Source organism: Scomber scombrus, chromosome 19 (assembly GCF_963691925.1).
Source record: "Scomber scombrus chromosome 19, fScoSco1.1, whole genome shotgun sequence".
In the NCBI taxonomy this organism is placed as follows: Eukaryota; Metazoa; Chordata; class Actinopteri; order Scombriformes; family Scombridae; genus Scomber; species Scomber scombrus.
The window spans coordinates 4,170,407-4,186,316 of record NC_084988.1 but is presented as its reverse complement, the minus strand read 5'-3'; the positions used below and the strand labels follow the sequence as shown (position 1 = coordinate 4,186,316).

The window sequence follows — 15,910 nt, the reverse complement described above, 5'->3', positions numbered from 1 at the left end:
TCCAAACAACATTTAATGTAGCTTACAATGACAATAAACGCTTTCTATTTTCTGTTTCTGATGCCAAAAAAAGCATAATTGCTACACTTTAACATTTGTTTGTTTTCTATGATAATAAGTCGGACAAAAATAATCTTCCCTCAATGTCCACTTAGTTTTGTTTCGTTTGTTTTTTTCTGGAGCTTTTCATTACAACTCAGTATTTGTCCAATTTAAAATTTCTTACAATTTACAGATCAAATGAATAATTGACAAAATAGTTGAAAGCTTAAGCAATAATAGAAATAACTTAGTCATACCGAAACAGTGTGAACTATTATTAGAAATGCTCTTCCTGCTTTTCTTAAAGTCTAATGTAGGTAACAGTTGGCAACTTAATGTGTGTCTGACTGAGACCTTTGAAATCCACTTAAAATGTAGTCTAATCATCTTAATATGTGGATAATCCGCTCGCCCAACACCGCCCACAGACTGCACACGAAGGACACAAAACTGTACAAATGGTATAGAACAGTTTATTAAATTTAGACTTGTAAGAAGTCATCATATTCCAACGCGCTCCATCGCATGAAGCGCATTCATAATAACACCAACCCAAAAAAGGATTGATCACGGCATCAGAACATAAATAAAGCAAATAAACATATTTACAATTCAACATGGACAGAAAAATGTGGTTTGTGCACAAGAATAGGCAACTACATGTCCAGACAGAGGCATTACAGATTGAAAAGAAGGAGGGGGGGAGGGGGTTGATTTAATTGAACTATCCTCAGGAACGGTTACCCAGTCGGCAGGAGTGGAAGGAGGATGAACACAATTCAACAAAGCATGAAAACTTGTATAATCACATTTTCTTGGATTGAGTGAAAAAAGCAGAACGTTTCTAGAACCTCAGATAATACACTATTGTCATTAATGCTGTTTTCAGTCATAATGGGAAAAAAAATAAGGACAAACTATTTACTACTGTAGGTGATTTATAATTGTGGCAATTTCCTTCTTTCTGGCTGTAAAATTGTTCAAAATCAAGTCTGTAAGTCACAATTCCCTCAGGAATCGATTTCTATAAAATAGCAGGGGAAAAAAAGGTTCCCACATCCTGTGAAATCATTCTGTGGGATTTACATTAGTTCCATTATTGAGTTACTTCAAAATATTAATGCCTACAAAAAGTTTAACAGTCTCAACAAAGGACTTATGTACAGTTCCTACAGTACAGTACATACCATCTTTCAAAAAGCAAATGTCTAAATTTGTGGCGTGAGTTGTTCTGCTGAACTTCAGGAAGTGTCATTATGGAATTGAACTCTCCCGTTTCCACCTTTAATCGTGGTGGGAGTACAGGCCCGTTTTAAACTCTGATCATTGTACAACAAGAATGACTCATTTTCAGTGGGCTAAGCGGACAGATGGACGAACATCAGTTTGACTTCCTGCATCAGATGCAGTCAAAACTTTACAGTAATCAAAAAACCCTGCAGAATAATCAAAAACTGCTCTTATCGAAAACAGAGAAGATCTTTAAAAAAGTACAATCATTGAAAGCACATTACAATTAGCAGTTTGTGTGTGTTTGTGTGTGTGTGTAGTTACAAGCGGGTCATGTGACTCTCCCAGCACTTCTTATTTACATTAACAATCCTTATGTGGATCACATGACCAACATCAGGTCCAGGTCCCCAGTTTAGAGGAGACGAAACAGTATCACCTTATCAGCTAAATGCTATTTTTCCTGCATCGTGGGAGAGCTGCAGATCTCAGTATTTGTCTTTTTTGTGCTCTACCGGGAACACCAGCTGGATGGGGTTGGAGCACAATAGCACGACTGCAAAAGTGTGAGGTGAGTTATTAGTTACACAAAAGTACACTTTACTGACTTTCAAATGGCACTCTGGTCCTGCGGGTTATTCTCTGGTGCTTAAAGCAGGGCAAACCACTTCCTCTTGGTAACCCAAACATGTGAAAACAAACACTGAGAATAACTTCAATGAGTTATAAGAGGTGACCACCATCACTGTACTCTGGAGGTCACATTGCAACATTCAGCTATCCATTAATGGCAGAGATCGTCTCCTCTTTGTTCCCTCTCCCACAGTATATCACATTATCTTACAGTTGCCTCATGAAAAAGCCATTTACAAGCAATGGCGTCTTACAATATTTACAGGATTGATCAAAGGAAACTTCTGAATTAACAAAGAAAAAGTTATAAACAGGTTTTTTCCTTCAATTATATACAGAGAGCTAAGAGGAGGTGTTGAAAAATGATTGAGCACCTCAGAGTCATTGAGTAAATTTACACACAGAAAAACTGTGTCAAAGTACTGGCTTTAAGATAACAAACTCTCACTCACCCCTTCATTTTCCTATCAGGTACATGCAAAAAAGACATGAGCCAGTGGCTCTGCATTCATTCAGAGGGGGCTGCAAGCCCCTTTCTAAAGGCAAATCACATCTGCTGAACTGGATTCATAAACTCTTCTATACGCAATACATCACCTTCTTTTATCTAAAAAGAAAAGAAAAAAACATAGGAAAAAGATGGTCTTTTTTGGTCTTCCAAATCAGGCATATTGGGTGTCAGAACACCAGTTAGTGCTTGTACCAGTGATCAGTACTAGTCACTAGTAGATAGGATGATCAAGCATCAAAGGCCCCTTTGGAGTGTCCTCTTGGTTTTGATACCTGAGGTGTAGCGAGGGTGAGCGAACACTGGCTGAATGTTGAGAGCAAGCAGCGCGTTGTGACCAGAATGGGATCAAATCATATATAAAATAGTTCTTAGCACTTCTGTCAATTATCCTGGAGTACCAGACGCTTGTTCCATACCAGATTGCGATGTCAGAGTAGATGATAATGCCAATTGTTTAAAACAATCACAGGTAAACATTTCAATTGGATATAATGTTCTCTGGATTATGGTTTATCTACACTGAGCTGCCATCTGGTACTCGCAGCCATTTAAAATAACCACTAAGAATTATTTTCAAGTGCCGCTTGAGCCAAGTCTGGTCCTGAACATTACAGAACGGCTGTCGCTTTTAAAATATCCTTTCACTTGTAAGTATAATTAAAATTGGGAACTTGGGCAGCATAATGGTGTGCGAATCTGTAACGGCATGTGTATTTGCCAAGCAGAGGAACTTTGCAGGATTTTGTCTCGCTGCTCTGCAAACGAGACGAATTCCTGCACATTTTCAGTGCTTGGCATTTAAAGTGATTGTTTCTGAGGCAGTGTGTGATGGCAGGGCGCTGAGGTGTTTCTCTTAGGCGGCAGACCGGCAGGGGGATGACAGGGAAACGAGCTTTGTGGGGGTAACATATTGCGTCATGGCATCTTCAGGTAGCTGATGTCTGGCGAGAGGGTCGGCCCATGGACGAGGCGCTGTAGGTACGGGTGCGCTGCCTCATAGCCAGTCGGCAAGGCAGCTCCAGCTCCTGGAAAAGTGGATTCCCTGTGATCTCAGCCGCCTCAGGACGCTCGCCGGGGCTCCACGACAGCATGCTGCGCACCATACTCAGCTACACACAGAGAAAACACACACCATCATGCTAAAGTTATGCTGATGCTAACAATATTATTATTATATCATTATTATAGATGCATACACAGATTGTGCACTAAAACACACTGAAGCACGCACACATACACACTATATGCAAGACATCTTAAAATAGCACACATCTAGTGAAGTGGGATACTTGGATAACACGTTGAGGGTATTTCCGGTGTTGGAGAATCACAGATTATGCCATGGGATTATGTTAATCTCATTACAAAGTAAACAGGTAAACAAGCTAGTGTAGCCAACCAAACACCAAGTGTAGCCTGGTGCCTCTTGTTCGTTATTTATTTTTTTATTTAATTGATTATTTAAACATTGATTTTATTTGATTTTCACGAGATTACAGATTTTTATTTTTATGTTGATATAAATGTTGCAAATAATCCAAATACACCTCTCTTATTGGATGAGTTCAATGGGTTCAGATCAGGTCATTTAATTGTGTGGCAGACTACATTATGAGAATGATCTTCCCAGCACATCGACTCTCTAGTTATTTATATCACGTGGTTGAGACGTAGTTTGTGTTTAAAACCACTAGGTGGCAGCAGAGAGCCACTTACCTCCTGAACGTTGTTTTTGGAGAAAACCTCTGGGAAGTGCAGAGCTCTCACCTCCGTCAGCGTCTGGAAGAAAAGATGTAAACACCTGTGAGCGGAGCTGTGCTAATGGCTAATCAGGCCCTTTGTTGTGGAGACAAAGACATTCAGGTCGCTCACTGCTGAGAAAGCAACCATGTGTCTGTGTTTAGAAAAAAAACAGACAAACTACCATTTAAACTGACAATAATGATTATTAAGATGATAACAGTGATCATGTATTACAGTTTCCCCCAACAGAGTAAACAGATAAATTAGAATAATTAACTGAGTAAAAGAAACAGACAGAGAGATTAACTGCTTCATTAGAAAGTCTCTCTCTTCTCAAGCTTAAACAAATTGCAGCAGCGGGAATTTTCACCGAAGCCAAAAAATGAGATCACAGCATTTCATCTTCAACTACACTTAAATCTGTGGTGACCTGTCAGATTTGGAAATGATCTAAAGATTTTTAAAACCGCTCCTTGCTTTTTAATAATCATTTTTCAGGGACAGATGGGTTCAGCTCGGGATGCGTCAGAACTTTTAACCTCGTGAGCTGCACATAAATTCAAACTGCCAACATCTTCTTTTTGCAATCGCTGAAACTTTACAACAACCTAACTGAGGATTCAGGTTTGTGAAATACTGCTTACATTTTAAATGAAGTCTCAAAATGCGCTTTTATAAACATGCTTTTGTTTAATGAATCAATCCCTATTAATTTATCTTGCTTTGCTTACATTTCCTTTTGTCTTTCTTGATATTTTGACATATTTATCTAGTTATTCCCAAAGCAATTTGCAACTAACACACAAAGTATTAATATTATAAACTGAGAAACACAAAAACAGATAACATATGTGTGTGGCAGCTTTAAAAGCTGAACTACAGAGTGATTCATTACTAACTTACGACCCTTGTGGAAATTAAATGAAGAGAGAAAATGAAGTGAAATTAAGACATGATTATGGTAATGTGTCCATGTGTTTGCTGACTCACCCTCACTCTCTCCATCTGGGTCCTGAAGGGATACAGCAGCTCAAACAGGATCAGACCCAGAGAGTAAATATCCACTTTGTGAGAGTATGAGTTTCCAGAGAGCTGCCAGAACAAAAAGGAAAGGATGTAATTAAAGATACTAAATGCATATTATTAAAAAAGCAGGAAACCAACTTACCAACTATATAGAAACGATAGAATAACACAGAACAAAGTGTTTGGTGGACTTTACAAACTTATTTTTGCATCTTTCATTATTACTGGTCTATATGTCTCCTCACCTGCTCGGGGCTCATGTAGAGCTTGGTGCCGACCTGGCCCGTGTGCCGGGTCAGGAGCGGAGCTGGCGTCAATGCGCTCGGCTCGTCCTCGTCTTCCTCCTGGTCCATGGCCGTCACCAGGCCGAAGTCTCCCACCTTCACCACGTCGTCCATGGTGAAGAAGATGTTGGACGGCTGGAGGACAGACGGTGACAGGTTATGTGACATGTAGCAAACATTAAACACATGAAGGTAAAGAGTATAGAGAATTACTAATGTTTGAATCTGTTGATAGTAATATTCCACTTCCCATATAACTCTTCACACAAAAACACATATATATGGAGCAAACCAAAACAGGTGCTTTTGCTTTAAAAGGTAACTGAATTTCGAAGAATTTGAAAAGGTTTTTGAAGCAAGATGAGTTAGTGATTCATCTGTCTTTGTTCAAAGCTCTTGCTCACGGCTGTTTTTCTGTGTATTTCATGCCTACATTTTCAACTGAGTTTCCTTAAACTGAGATGATTTATAAACAGTGACAATGAACACGTTTGGGGCAAAATTGTGAATTATAGTAACTGAATTTAGTAGGAGTCTCATTTTTCAACACCTCCTCTTTGCTCTCTGAAGGGAAAAACCTGTTTATAACTTTTTTCTTTATTAATTCAGAAGTTTTCTTTGATCAATCCTGTAAATTCCTTTAAGATGATATTGCTTGTAAATGTCTCATCCTAATATCACAGCCCCTATACAGTATAAGGTTTATGCTGAAAAGAGAGTTGTTTTTCACTTGTATCACTTTGACTTTCAACAGCTTGCTGAAGGAGATATTAAACAAAATGAGCAAGCAGCCTTATCAGTGATTCTGTTTAATATTTCAGCAATATGGTGCAGCAGGTGGTATGTCAATAGGTGCAGCAGTTAAAACTGTAGCATCAGGATTGTTTGTCTTTTGCTTTACATTCAGATTCAGTGTGAGATAAACTGGAATGATGACTTTGGATTACTTTCCAAATACTACATACTCCTTCGCCTTTGCAGTGGAGAGTGTGTGTTTGAGCTTGTGTTCACCTTGAGGTCCCTGTGCATGAGCCCCTTGCTGTGCAGGAAGTCGACAGCCTCTGCAATCTGGACGAAGATGTCTAGACACTGGTTGTGCTCTCTCTGCTCCGGTAAGCAACGCTGAGCCATCCAGTCCTTCAAGTTCTCCTTCCGACAGAGCTGCATCTGGATGTACAGGTACACCTGGAGGCAGGACAGGACGGATTGGATTCAGTACATCTTTTATTTAACACTGAAAATGAATAGTTTATTCTCCACCAGATAAAAAGCTTCAAAACAACACTGCTAGTGTTTTAAAGTAATGTTTGCCACGTGGATTAAAAATCTAATATTGATGATCAAAGATTGGATTACTTATTAAAATTTGATTAGCATTTATTAGCATTTATTAGTGTTTCTGATTTACACAGATGTTCAAAACAATACATATTAAAGTAGATCTTGAAAGAGTTTCCTTGAGTTTGGACATGGTCTTTTAATCACTCTAATACATTATTAACTTTCTGTTTACCAAAGTAAAACAGAGTAAAACAAAACCTTATTAAAAGATAAAACTCGCTCAATTAAACATGCATGTTAACGACTCCAATGGGACTCGTAATAAAAGTAAACAATGCATGAAACTTTCAACAGTGAGGATGCATGCAGGGGCCAGTCGTTATTACCCCACAATAAACTCCAGCATGGTGACGGCCCGTTACACATTGCTGAGTGAATTATTAACTGACCTTGGGAGAAGGCTGGGCTCGCTGGGCTGCAGGAGTAACGGGGAGAGCCAGGGCCAGCGAGTTTGGTCGGGGAGGAGTGGAAGAAAAGGGCGGGATGTTTTCTTGCCGTCTGGTGTGCGAGGAAGACGAGCTGTTTTTCTCCATCACTGTGCCCGGACTGGCTGGACCAGAGGCCGAAGCCGAAGCCGAAGCCGAAGCAGAAGCCGAGGCAGAGTCAGTGTCTGTGTCTGCATCCGCGTCTCGGTCGCAACCCGAATCCTCGAAAACGATGTCGAAGGAGGAGGAGGTGCAATCGCTGGGGCCTCGCGGGGGGCACAGCTCGAAGGAGTGCGGTGTGTCCGAGGCGTCTGGGTCAGCCTGGCTGTCTCGCTCAGACATCAAGCTGTCGTGGCCCAGGAGCGGATGGAAAGACAGGTCTCCATCGTCAACACTGAAACTCACAGCACCGCTGCCGCTGCTGGAGAGCCCGGCCCGAGCATCGACGGAGGCCTCCAGACCATCTCCTTCAGGTCCAATAACGGGTGAGACGGAGCTGGACACTGGCACTTTGACTGACAGCACCTCCATGTGGTCCAAGAAGCTCATTGGCCAGTCGGTAGTACTGAAAGAGAGAGAGAGGAGTTGATGCTGGGCTCACTGCTACAATCAGATAACATTCACATAACCACTATGTCAAATTACAAATAATCAATTAGAGACAACTTTGCAGAAAATGGTTTACAAATGACTTAAATCCATAAAAACAACACAATATCAGTGGAATGCAAGCACAATTTCTTTGCATGGAAGCCATCACTGGTGAATAGACCTCTGCTCTGCCAGTGTTAAGTGCCATGTTCGACCCGCTGAGCTACTTAGGATAACAGGTTTAAAAGCCCTGTCTCACCTGGAGTCTTTCAGCCACCTCTGGTCCATCTCTTCCTGCCAGCCCTCGGGGGGGCTCTCCTGCCAGGCGTTGAAGTAGCGGATAATCCCCGGATGCTCCAGCTTGGCCAGGGCCTTCACCTCTCGCATCACCTTCTCACGAGCAAGTTCCCTGAAGGACATAAAAACTGAGCTCACATATATGGCAATTTTGACAGTCTCTATTCAGTCGTTTGGTCATTCATTTTTCAGGATTTAAGGGTCTAGATACAACAGAGACTGGACTTGGCTGTTCATTAGATTTGTTTGTGTATTTTGTGTTCCTCATCACTTGATTGGGATTATTGACTGAATGCATGTACTGTACTAAACAAACATTTGGACACACTATCTCATTAAATTGGGGATGTGGGGGAATAGAAAGATATATCCAAACCCTAATTAGTACTGCATAATTGTTCAAATATCAGGTTTGTTCTATTTACTGACTGACTGTAATAACTGTGAGAAGAAGATGCACTAATTATTTTAACACAAACACCAGCAGAGAGAATAATTAAGTAACTAATGAATTTTCTCACAGAGTAGCTGAAGCCATTATTTACCTCCACTGCAGATGGTACCAGTTATCATGCTTGTAATAAAATATGAGCCATTATCTCCATATTTATACAAAATTAAGTCTCCTCTGCTCCCATCCCTTCTCTGTGACAGTCAGCTTTGAGTGAAAAATAACATGTGTTTTGTTGCATTTGAAATGTAGGCTAAAGGCCTAAAGGGAGTTACACCCAGGTAAGTAATATTTAACTAGCATGTTCATTATATAACAGGCACCAGGCGTTTATCCACACTTGTTTTTTACCCCTGGCCTTTATCTTCAGCCGGCCTTTATTTGTTTGTGTCAACCACGCCACTGGGCATTATCAGAGACCTGGCTTTTTGTTATGCACTGTGTGATGCACCAGTCAACAGCAGGGCTGCAGCTGACAATTCAATTTCCACGCTTGTTAGTAGGAAAATAAATGCACACAAACATTTGTACTAAAAATGTCAGTGATGTCTCTTACATTGTTTTCCATGTTTAGGTAAATTAGCTTTTTACATAATTCAGATTATATTACATTAGAGGAGCCAATAGCCTCCAGCAAGGAAGTCTGTGTTGTGACCAGCAAAAGGAGCTACCTGTTGGGCAGACGGATTCTTTTGATGGCGTAGTTGCAGTCGTCGACTTTGTTGCGGGCTTCAAACACAACGCCGAACCCCCCGCGGCCAAGGCACTGCACCGGCTCAAAGTCAGTCAGATACCTGTGGGGAGGAGAGAGACACTTTGGTTGTCATCATGCAAAAGAACAACCCCTATAGTATGCTCTCAGCGGAAGAAAGCAGCTGTGTGTTATCAGAAATATGCCTGACAATTTGAGAGAGGAGGGATCATATAGTTCGCTGTGGTCAAAGAGGCTTATTAAAGTAGTAAAGGGTGATTACTGCACAAGGAATTACTCCCAAGCTAAACATCCGTGAAGGCATGCTGTGGCTGCTGAGTCGGCAGGTTACCAACTTACAGTTAAAGAATATTAAATTCACATTAAGACTGTGCATGAGAAAATAGTTTTACTGAAGAGAAATGCTTATATTAACTTTAATTTGTGTATTCAAGAATGTTTTGGCAGTCTGACTGTAGGATTAACATGACATAGTATATACAGCTCATACAAATCAGCTGTTACAACTTTTTATGTAATAAAACGGCCACATTACAAACATGCAACACCTGTCAGATATGTCGGCCATCAAATAATTTATTATCCATCTTGTGCAGCTGCATCATTATAAAGATCTCTGTTATTCAATGAAATCTAATAATTCAGTTTGCTGCTGAGTGATAACATCAAAACTCTTCTACACCCTTTCAAAGCATCCCTGCTCAGGCTGCCTCAGGGATTAAAGGCTGTCTTATTAGGAAGTGTGGAGGCAGATGTGATTCAGGCCTTCATTCCTGATCTCTATGTCCCCTCGTAATGATCCTGACTCATGCCTGCCTCAGCTGCTGCTACAACAGCCACCGGTTTTATTTAGAGTTAGTTCTCCGGCAAATGCAATTTACAGTACGTGGATTACGACTTTAAAGGAAGAGGAGGGTGGGGGTGTTTGTCATTTTTAGGACGGATCAAACGGAGCATGGGATGATATCAGGAGAGAAGAAATGTCTGCAGTTTAATCAGATCATTTATAGTGTTTGGGTGGGTTGGGCCACATTATTCAGATCACATGTAAACACGTATACTCCATTTATAAAACTTCCGGAGGTCAGCGGCAGCTCGTAAATTATGGTGACTGATCATATTCGGGATGCCCAAAATAACAACAAACTTCTGACAATGTGCTGACAGTGATGTAAAGTGACACTCCAGCCCTGTGGCAGATGCTGCTAGGCGGGGCGGGGTCTGCGGGGGTCTGTGGGGGACAAGGTCATTTTCATTTGATGGCAAACAGCTGAGTTATCCAATCACGCACAACTACGACTCGTATCTCCCATCTCCTGCCTTGTCCTATGAAAAGCAGTCTGGAAGACCGGTGGTCACCATGGTAACAGTGCCGATCCTGTAGCTACACCTTGAAGGAGTGAGACTTTTCTTTTGTGTGTGTGTGTGTGTGTTGACATTTCCCTCAGGGCAGTAGTAGCGGAGTGTTAGGTGAAGTTATCCTGAGTCATGACAAAACAACATTTACACACACAGAGCGTATTCTGCCCTCATCTTCACAGTGTGTTATTAATTGTGTACCTGGACACATATTCGCTGGAACGGGTCTCCATGGCAACCGGCTCTTTGGATTCCACAACCTCAAGGTTGTACTTGCTGTCCGTCTGGCACTGTGTCTCCGACTCTTTCCGTTGCTTTTGGGGAACAGGAGGAGGGCAACATTGAGATTATGATTGACTATTTATCAATGGGAGAGTTTTTAATTAAAAATGTAAGCTTCACATCTGTACAAGGTCTCTCAGTCACAGGAAACATATGAAACAAGGGGAAGAAAATGTACTTAATTATTATAAAGGAACTTATTCAAACTAGAATACTAGTGTTAGTTAAGTTTATTGCCTATATACATATTATTTTAAAACCAGTTTAAATAGAATCTGAAATTAACTTCTGTATCATCTAACAAACATTTAACCCTTACATACTGTTCAGGGTCTAATTTGAACCAGTTTTACATTTGAGAGAAGAAAACAGACCTTAAAAACTTTTCTTTTAACCAGACATTTGATAACTTTTTCCTAATGTGACCAAGATTATACAACAAATTGAAATATTTCAACTTTTTAAAAACGTTTTTGTGCAGCTGATTGCGCATTTTAGTTGAGTGTTTGACTCATATTTATTCAAAAACCACGATTCAAAAATATGATTTATTCACATTTAATATAATGAATTGAAATCATTATGTTCTTCTGTGTAAGGTAACATTTGACTGATGCTTTTTCATCAACAAAAAGCGTAAAAACTGAAGAATAAAAACTCTCTGCACTCTGAAAGTATCATTAAGAAATACTCAATTACTAATTACTGAGGGGATATTGTGAAAAGCTTGAATATAAACAGTATGTAAGGTTTAAAAGTTGTTTTTTAAAGTGACAAATTTGGTAAGTGATTTAAAAAAAATGACTGTAGTGATTTTGACTAAATAAAAACTACATGGAAGCTATTTTTTCATACTGTGCATTGGTTTTGGAAGCTGCAGCCAGTGTCTGAATTCACATTAATATTTGATAAGAGTAAGTAGCAGCAATCTCTGTTAGTAGGGCATTCTTGCTGCAGGTTATGTCTGTGATCTTACCCGCACATAGGGCACAGGGGCAGGAGGGTGGAAGAACTTGCGGACGATGTAAGTTGTAGCAGCGATGCAGAAGACGATGGTGCCGAGGATCTCCTTCCACCACGGCAGCAGAAGCACCGGGTCCTTCCTCCTGCGACTGTCAGCCCCTGCCCCGTTTCCCTTTATCAAGCTCACGGCGCTGTCACGTTTCTCCCGGTAGTGCTTGCTGTAGGGGAAGTAGTAACCGTTGTCTAGGGAGACGAGAAGCAGAAGTCAGTCAGTAGGGGTTTTATTTCAGCCAGACACTCCAGGTGACTCTTTGGAGCATGACTTTACTGGTGTCTTTAGGATTAGCGGTCCATCTTACCGTATGGATACTGAAGGATGGACAGTCCTCCGTTGCTGTATTCCTCATGGGAGAATTTATCATTGTTCAGACACTTGTCAAATTCATCAGAGCCGACCAGGACCGGTGTCCGAGACGGGGAATCTGAGTCAAGGACAAGATGAATAAATCTCATGGCTCTCTGATCTCAGTAGAAAGACGGATCAATATTGACTAACAATCTCAGACAAGTCAAATATGAAGGGGAATAAAGACGGGTAAAGCTTTGAGCAGCTTTTGAGTACACAGCGACACACTGGGTCCAAATGACTTCAAATATTTCTTAGAGCACAGTTTTTACTTTGTGTTTCAACAGTGATGAGACCGGTCTTCGGTCACTTTGCTCTGACTGTACACCCCTTCACAAATTAAGTCATGTACCGCTGTGTCTAATTAGCGAATGAAAGGTGTGAACTTACGGATTAGAGGCTTCCATTTGACAGTCGGTAGTGGAATTATGTCTCTCTCTGACCCGATAGCTTTCGAGGGGAACTTTTCAGAGATCCTGACTGAGGACTGGAGGTAGAGCTGTCCCTGGAACATCCCTGGTAAAAGAAACAGCAAATGAGTTATTCTGTACACCAACTGAATTCACTAACACATCATATACAGCTGAGGAAGATTTGACGTTGCACCTTCTCATTAGTGATGAGGACAAGCATGCAACGTGGATTTACCTAGATAAACACTCGACTCTGCAGCTCCTCTGGCCTTCTCTTTATCTTCGTCATCCTCCTCCTCATCGGTTTCAGCCTGGTTGCTGTAGGCGGTGTCGTCAAACAGGCTGATTGGTGTGACTTTACCCCCGCCGACCAGCCAGGCTGAGGCGATGGGTGTGCAGAACTAAACCAAACGAGTGATAAAGGATGAGTAAACAGTGACGTAATTGTTCATAGTGTCCAAATGGAGCAAAAAGTACCACAGTGAACACTTTAAATGGATAATTGTGCCAATTTTATGACTTTTTATTCACCTGACGCTCCCAGACCAGCCGTCCGTTGGGCTCGGTGCTGAAAGCCATGACCTTCCAATCGGGAACGGACACCTTGATGACGAGGTCCAGGTTCTGGTTGGGTTTTTGCTGTTTCGTGGTCTGCTCCCTCTCTTTCGGTTCGTCGGCGATGACCCGCTGACTCTCCCTCCAGGCGTCGCCGTTGGCAACATCTCCCTCCAGGAAATTCATTCCCGACTGCATCTCGGGAACGAGCTTCAGCTCAAAGTTTCCGACACTGAAGTTCCATCTAGTGTCAAGAGTGATAATACAGATGTTGAAAAAGCTGTTTTAACTGTAATAGTTAATGTGATGATTGATAGATTACACACAAATACAGATTTACTCTTTGCCTACTGCGAGCAGATGGTAGCACACTGACAAAAATCATAGATGGCAGATGGATTATTATACATGTTTGTTCTTTGAGTAAAATTAACATACAACAAATGTGAGATGATTAAATACAAAATACATCATATTAATGTCTACAATTAAAATGATAGATTGTTAGAACCGACTAAAACGAGAGCTGCTAATGTTAACTGTTACTGACTGAAGAGTTCAAGGAATTTAAAACCACTGACAGAAAATCATTTAAGTATCTGTGATCCTTCCCCCCTTGAAACACCCATCAAGACGCAGCAGCTGCTCAATGACTCAGGTCGACTTGATTGATTGATTGACAACGACAGATCGACTGACTGATTAAATAAAACTCACTTCTCCATTCCTGATCGGGGTCTAATGGCTCGAACGGTCTTCTGAGTCCTCTGCAGCAAGAGCATGTCTTCAGTCTCCATCTCGTCTTCCCCCCATCGGCTGCAGCCCACCGCGGAGCAAATGTACCGAAGCTGAAGAAAGCAATTAAGGGTTATTCTTATAAGTTGGTGTCTTGGTACGATATAAAGAAAACTGCAGCTGTTAATTGAAATGATTCTGCTTACCTTGCCACTGTAAGCCCCCAGGCCGTAGGTAGTGAGCGATTTGCCCCCAACCAGGACGGTGTCCTCTCCGATGCGGTAGGACGACTCCAGCAGGGACTCCACGCTGAAAGGCACGGCCTCCATACTCTCCCTGTCCCGGTTCCACTGGAACAAGGCACCGTCCAGTGATGGGATGACCATCTTATTGCCAAACACCTGGAAAAAGAAAGAGACAAACAAGCTGGTTTTAATATGTGAGTTTGTGTCAGTGGTTGATGAGTAAATCTCAACAGAAAAAAAGGGCATTAATTTGGTTATTTCTCATTTAAAAGAAAACTAAAGTGGCCGATTCAAGTTTTTTGTGTTGGTTCTTCCAAAGCCAGGAGACGTCCATAGAGGAGTCAAACCATGAGCTTCTTCTTTTACCTATATGAAAATTCTTGAGCTCTTAAATTTGAAGACATAATAACTTCTTTGGCTAGCTTATGATTCTTAATTTGGACATGTTTCATGGTTGCCTTCCCCAATGCTAGCCCTACTGGCACTTTACCTTTTAAATCTTTCATTTGCACTTTATGTTCTTTTAATAATTTTAAAGTAAATAATTACTTTATGCTGCATTCTCATATGTTATGCTCTATTTTAGTCTAGCTTTTTGTTTTCTTATTAAAATTGTGTTTTCATGTTTCCAATTTTTACTGTTTAATATTATATATTGTTTTTTGTGTAAAGCACATTAAATTTCCCCTGTGTATGAAATGTGCTATATAAGTAAAGCTGCCTTGTCTATTAGCTGATATTAAATCAGTGTTAACTTTTCTTTGCTAAAGTTATATTTGTCCTGTTAGCTAAATTGGATTTTCCTAACAATGTACACAACTCATATTAGCTTCATATTGTGTTTGTGGTTGTCGGGGTAGAGATATTGTAATGTTGTGATCAGTAAAACGCTCAGCCAAGCTAATAATTTATTAACTTTGTGCCATGTTAGCTTATCTTGATTGGCCAGTAGTTCAGCCTTGTTTATCTCGTGCTCTATTAGCTTACATGGACTTGCCTGTAGTCCCATTGATGTCAGCAAATTCAAATTATGCAATCTCACACCTGGGCTCCCTTTACTACAGTGGCGGTATGAACAAGCTCCTGTTAAACAGAATAGTAATGTGTGGAGTACTGATGAGATTGTTGCATAAATTACAATATATATCATTACAATAACACTCTGCACCAGTGTCACGGCAATAAATGGATGAAAAACACCGTTCCTGACATGAAATCAATTGTTCAATTTTATTACTTCGAGCTAATGCAATAGCTTTCAATGTTCATCAACCCTCCTGGAACATCATCCACAGTTTGAAGAGTCGTTTTCGGCTCAGACAGACGATCATTCAAAAACACAGAAACACACACACACACACACACACAGACAGCACTGGTCGACACACACATCTACCCACACAGCCGCAGCTTTAGCCCCCGCACACTTGGACTCAATCCACAGGCCTTGGGACCATTACACAACTGAGAGCCTAAGTAATTAACCTGGATCTTTTGAAAAGTGTAGATAATGTGTGTGAGTGTGTGTGTGTGTGTGTGTGTGTGTGTATGTGTGTGTGTGCATGAGCGTGTTATTTGGCTCTCACTGTAGGGGGGCAGCCAGGATGAGATCATTGCAAAAACCTGAGTCTAATCCTGATTTAACCTCTACAGCTTTAGCTTATCA

At 41.0% G+C, this 15,910-nt stretch overlaps 1 protein-coding gene across 1 annotated transcript in view; it reads right to left on the bottom strand.

The window, feature by feature from the left end:
* Positions 1–495: 495 nt before the first annotated feature.
* eif2ak3 (eukaryotic translation initiation factor 2-alpha kinase 3) overlaps positions 496–15,910 on the bottom strand; it is a 34,577-nt gene continuing 19,162 nt past the window's right edge. Inside the window, exons 3-18 of the mRNA XM_062440256.1 lie at positions 14,206–14,400; positions 13,982–14,112; positions 13,241–13,508; positions 12,945–13,110; positions 12,687–12,812; positions 12,250–12,372; positions 11,904–12,133; positions 10,847–10,959; positions 9,246–9,368; positions 8,086–8,235; positions 7,200–7,800; positions 6,481–6,654; positions 5,431–5,604; positions 5,150–5,251; positions 4,133–4,195; positions 496–3,525 (exon numbers count right to left, since the gene is read on the bottom strand). Of these exons, the coding sequence (XP_062296240.1) occupies positions 3,343–3,525; positions 4,133–4,195; positions 5,150–5,251; positions 5,431–5,604; positions 6,481–6,654; positions 7,200–7,800; positions 8,086–8,235; positions 9,246–9,368; positions 10,847–10,959; positions 11,904–12,133; positions 12,250–12,372; positions 12,687–12,812; positions 12,945–13,110; positions 13,241–13,508; positions 13,982–14,112; positions 14,206–14,400 (2,922 nt within the window). The 3' untranslated portion in view covers positions 496–3,342. The remainder of the gene's footprint in view (positions 3,526–4,132; positions 4,196–5,149; positions 5,252–5,430; positions 5,605–6,480; positions 6,655–7,199; positions 7,801–8,085; positions 8,236–9,245; positions 9,369–10,846; positions 10,960–11,903; positions 12,134–12,249; positions 12,373–12,686; positions 12,813–12,944; positions 13,111–13,240; positions 13,509–13,981; positions 14,113–14,205; positions 14,401–15,910) is intronic.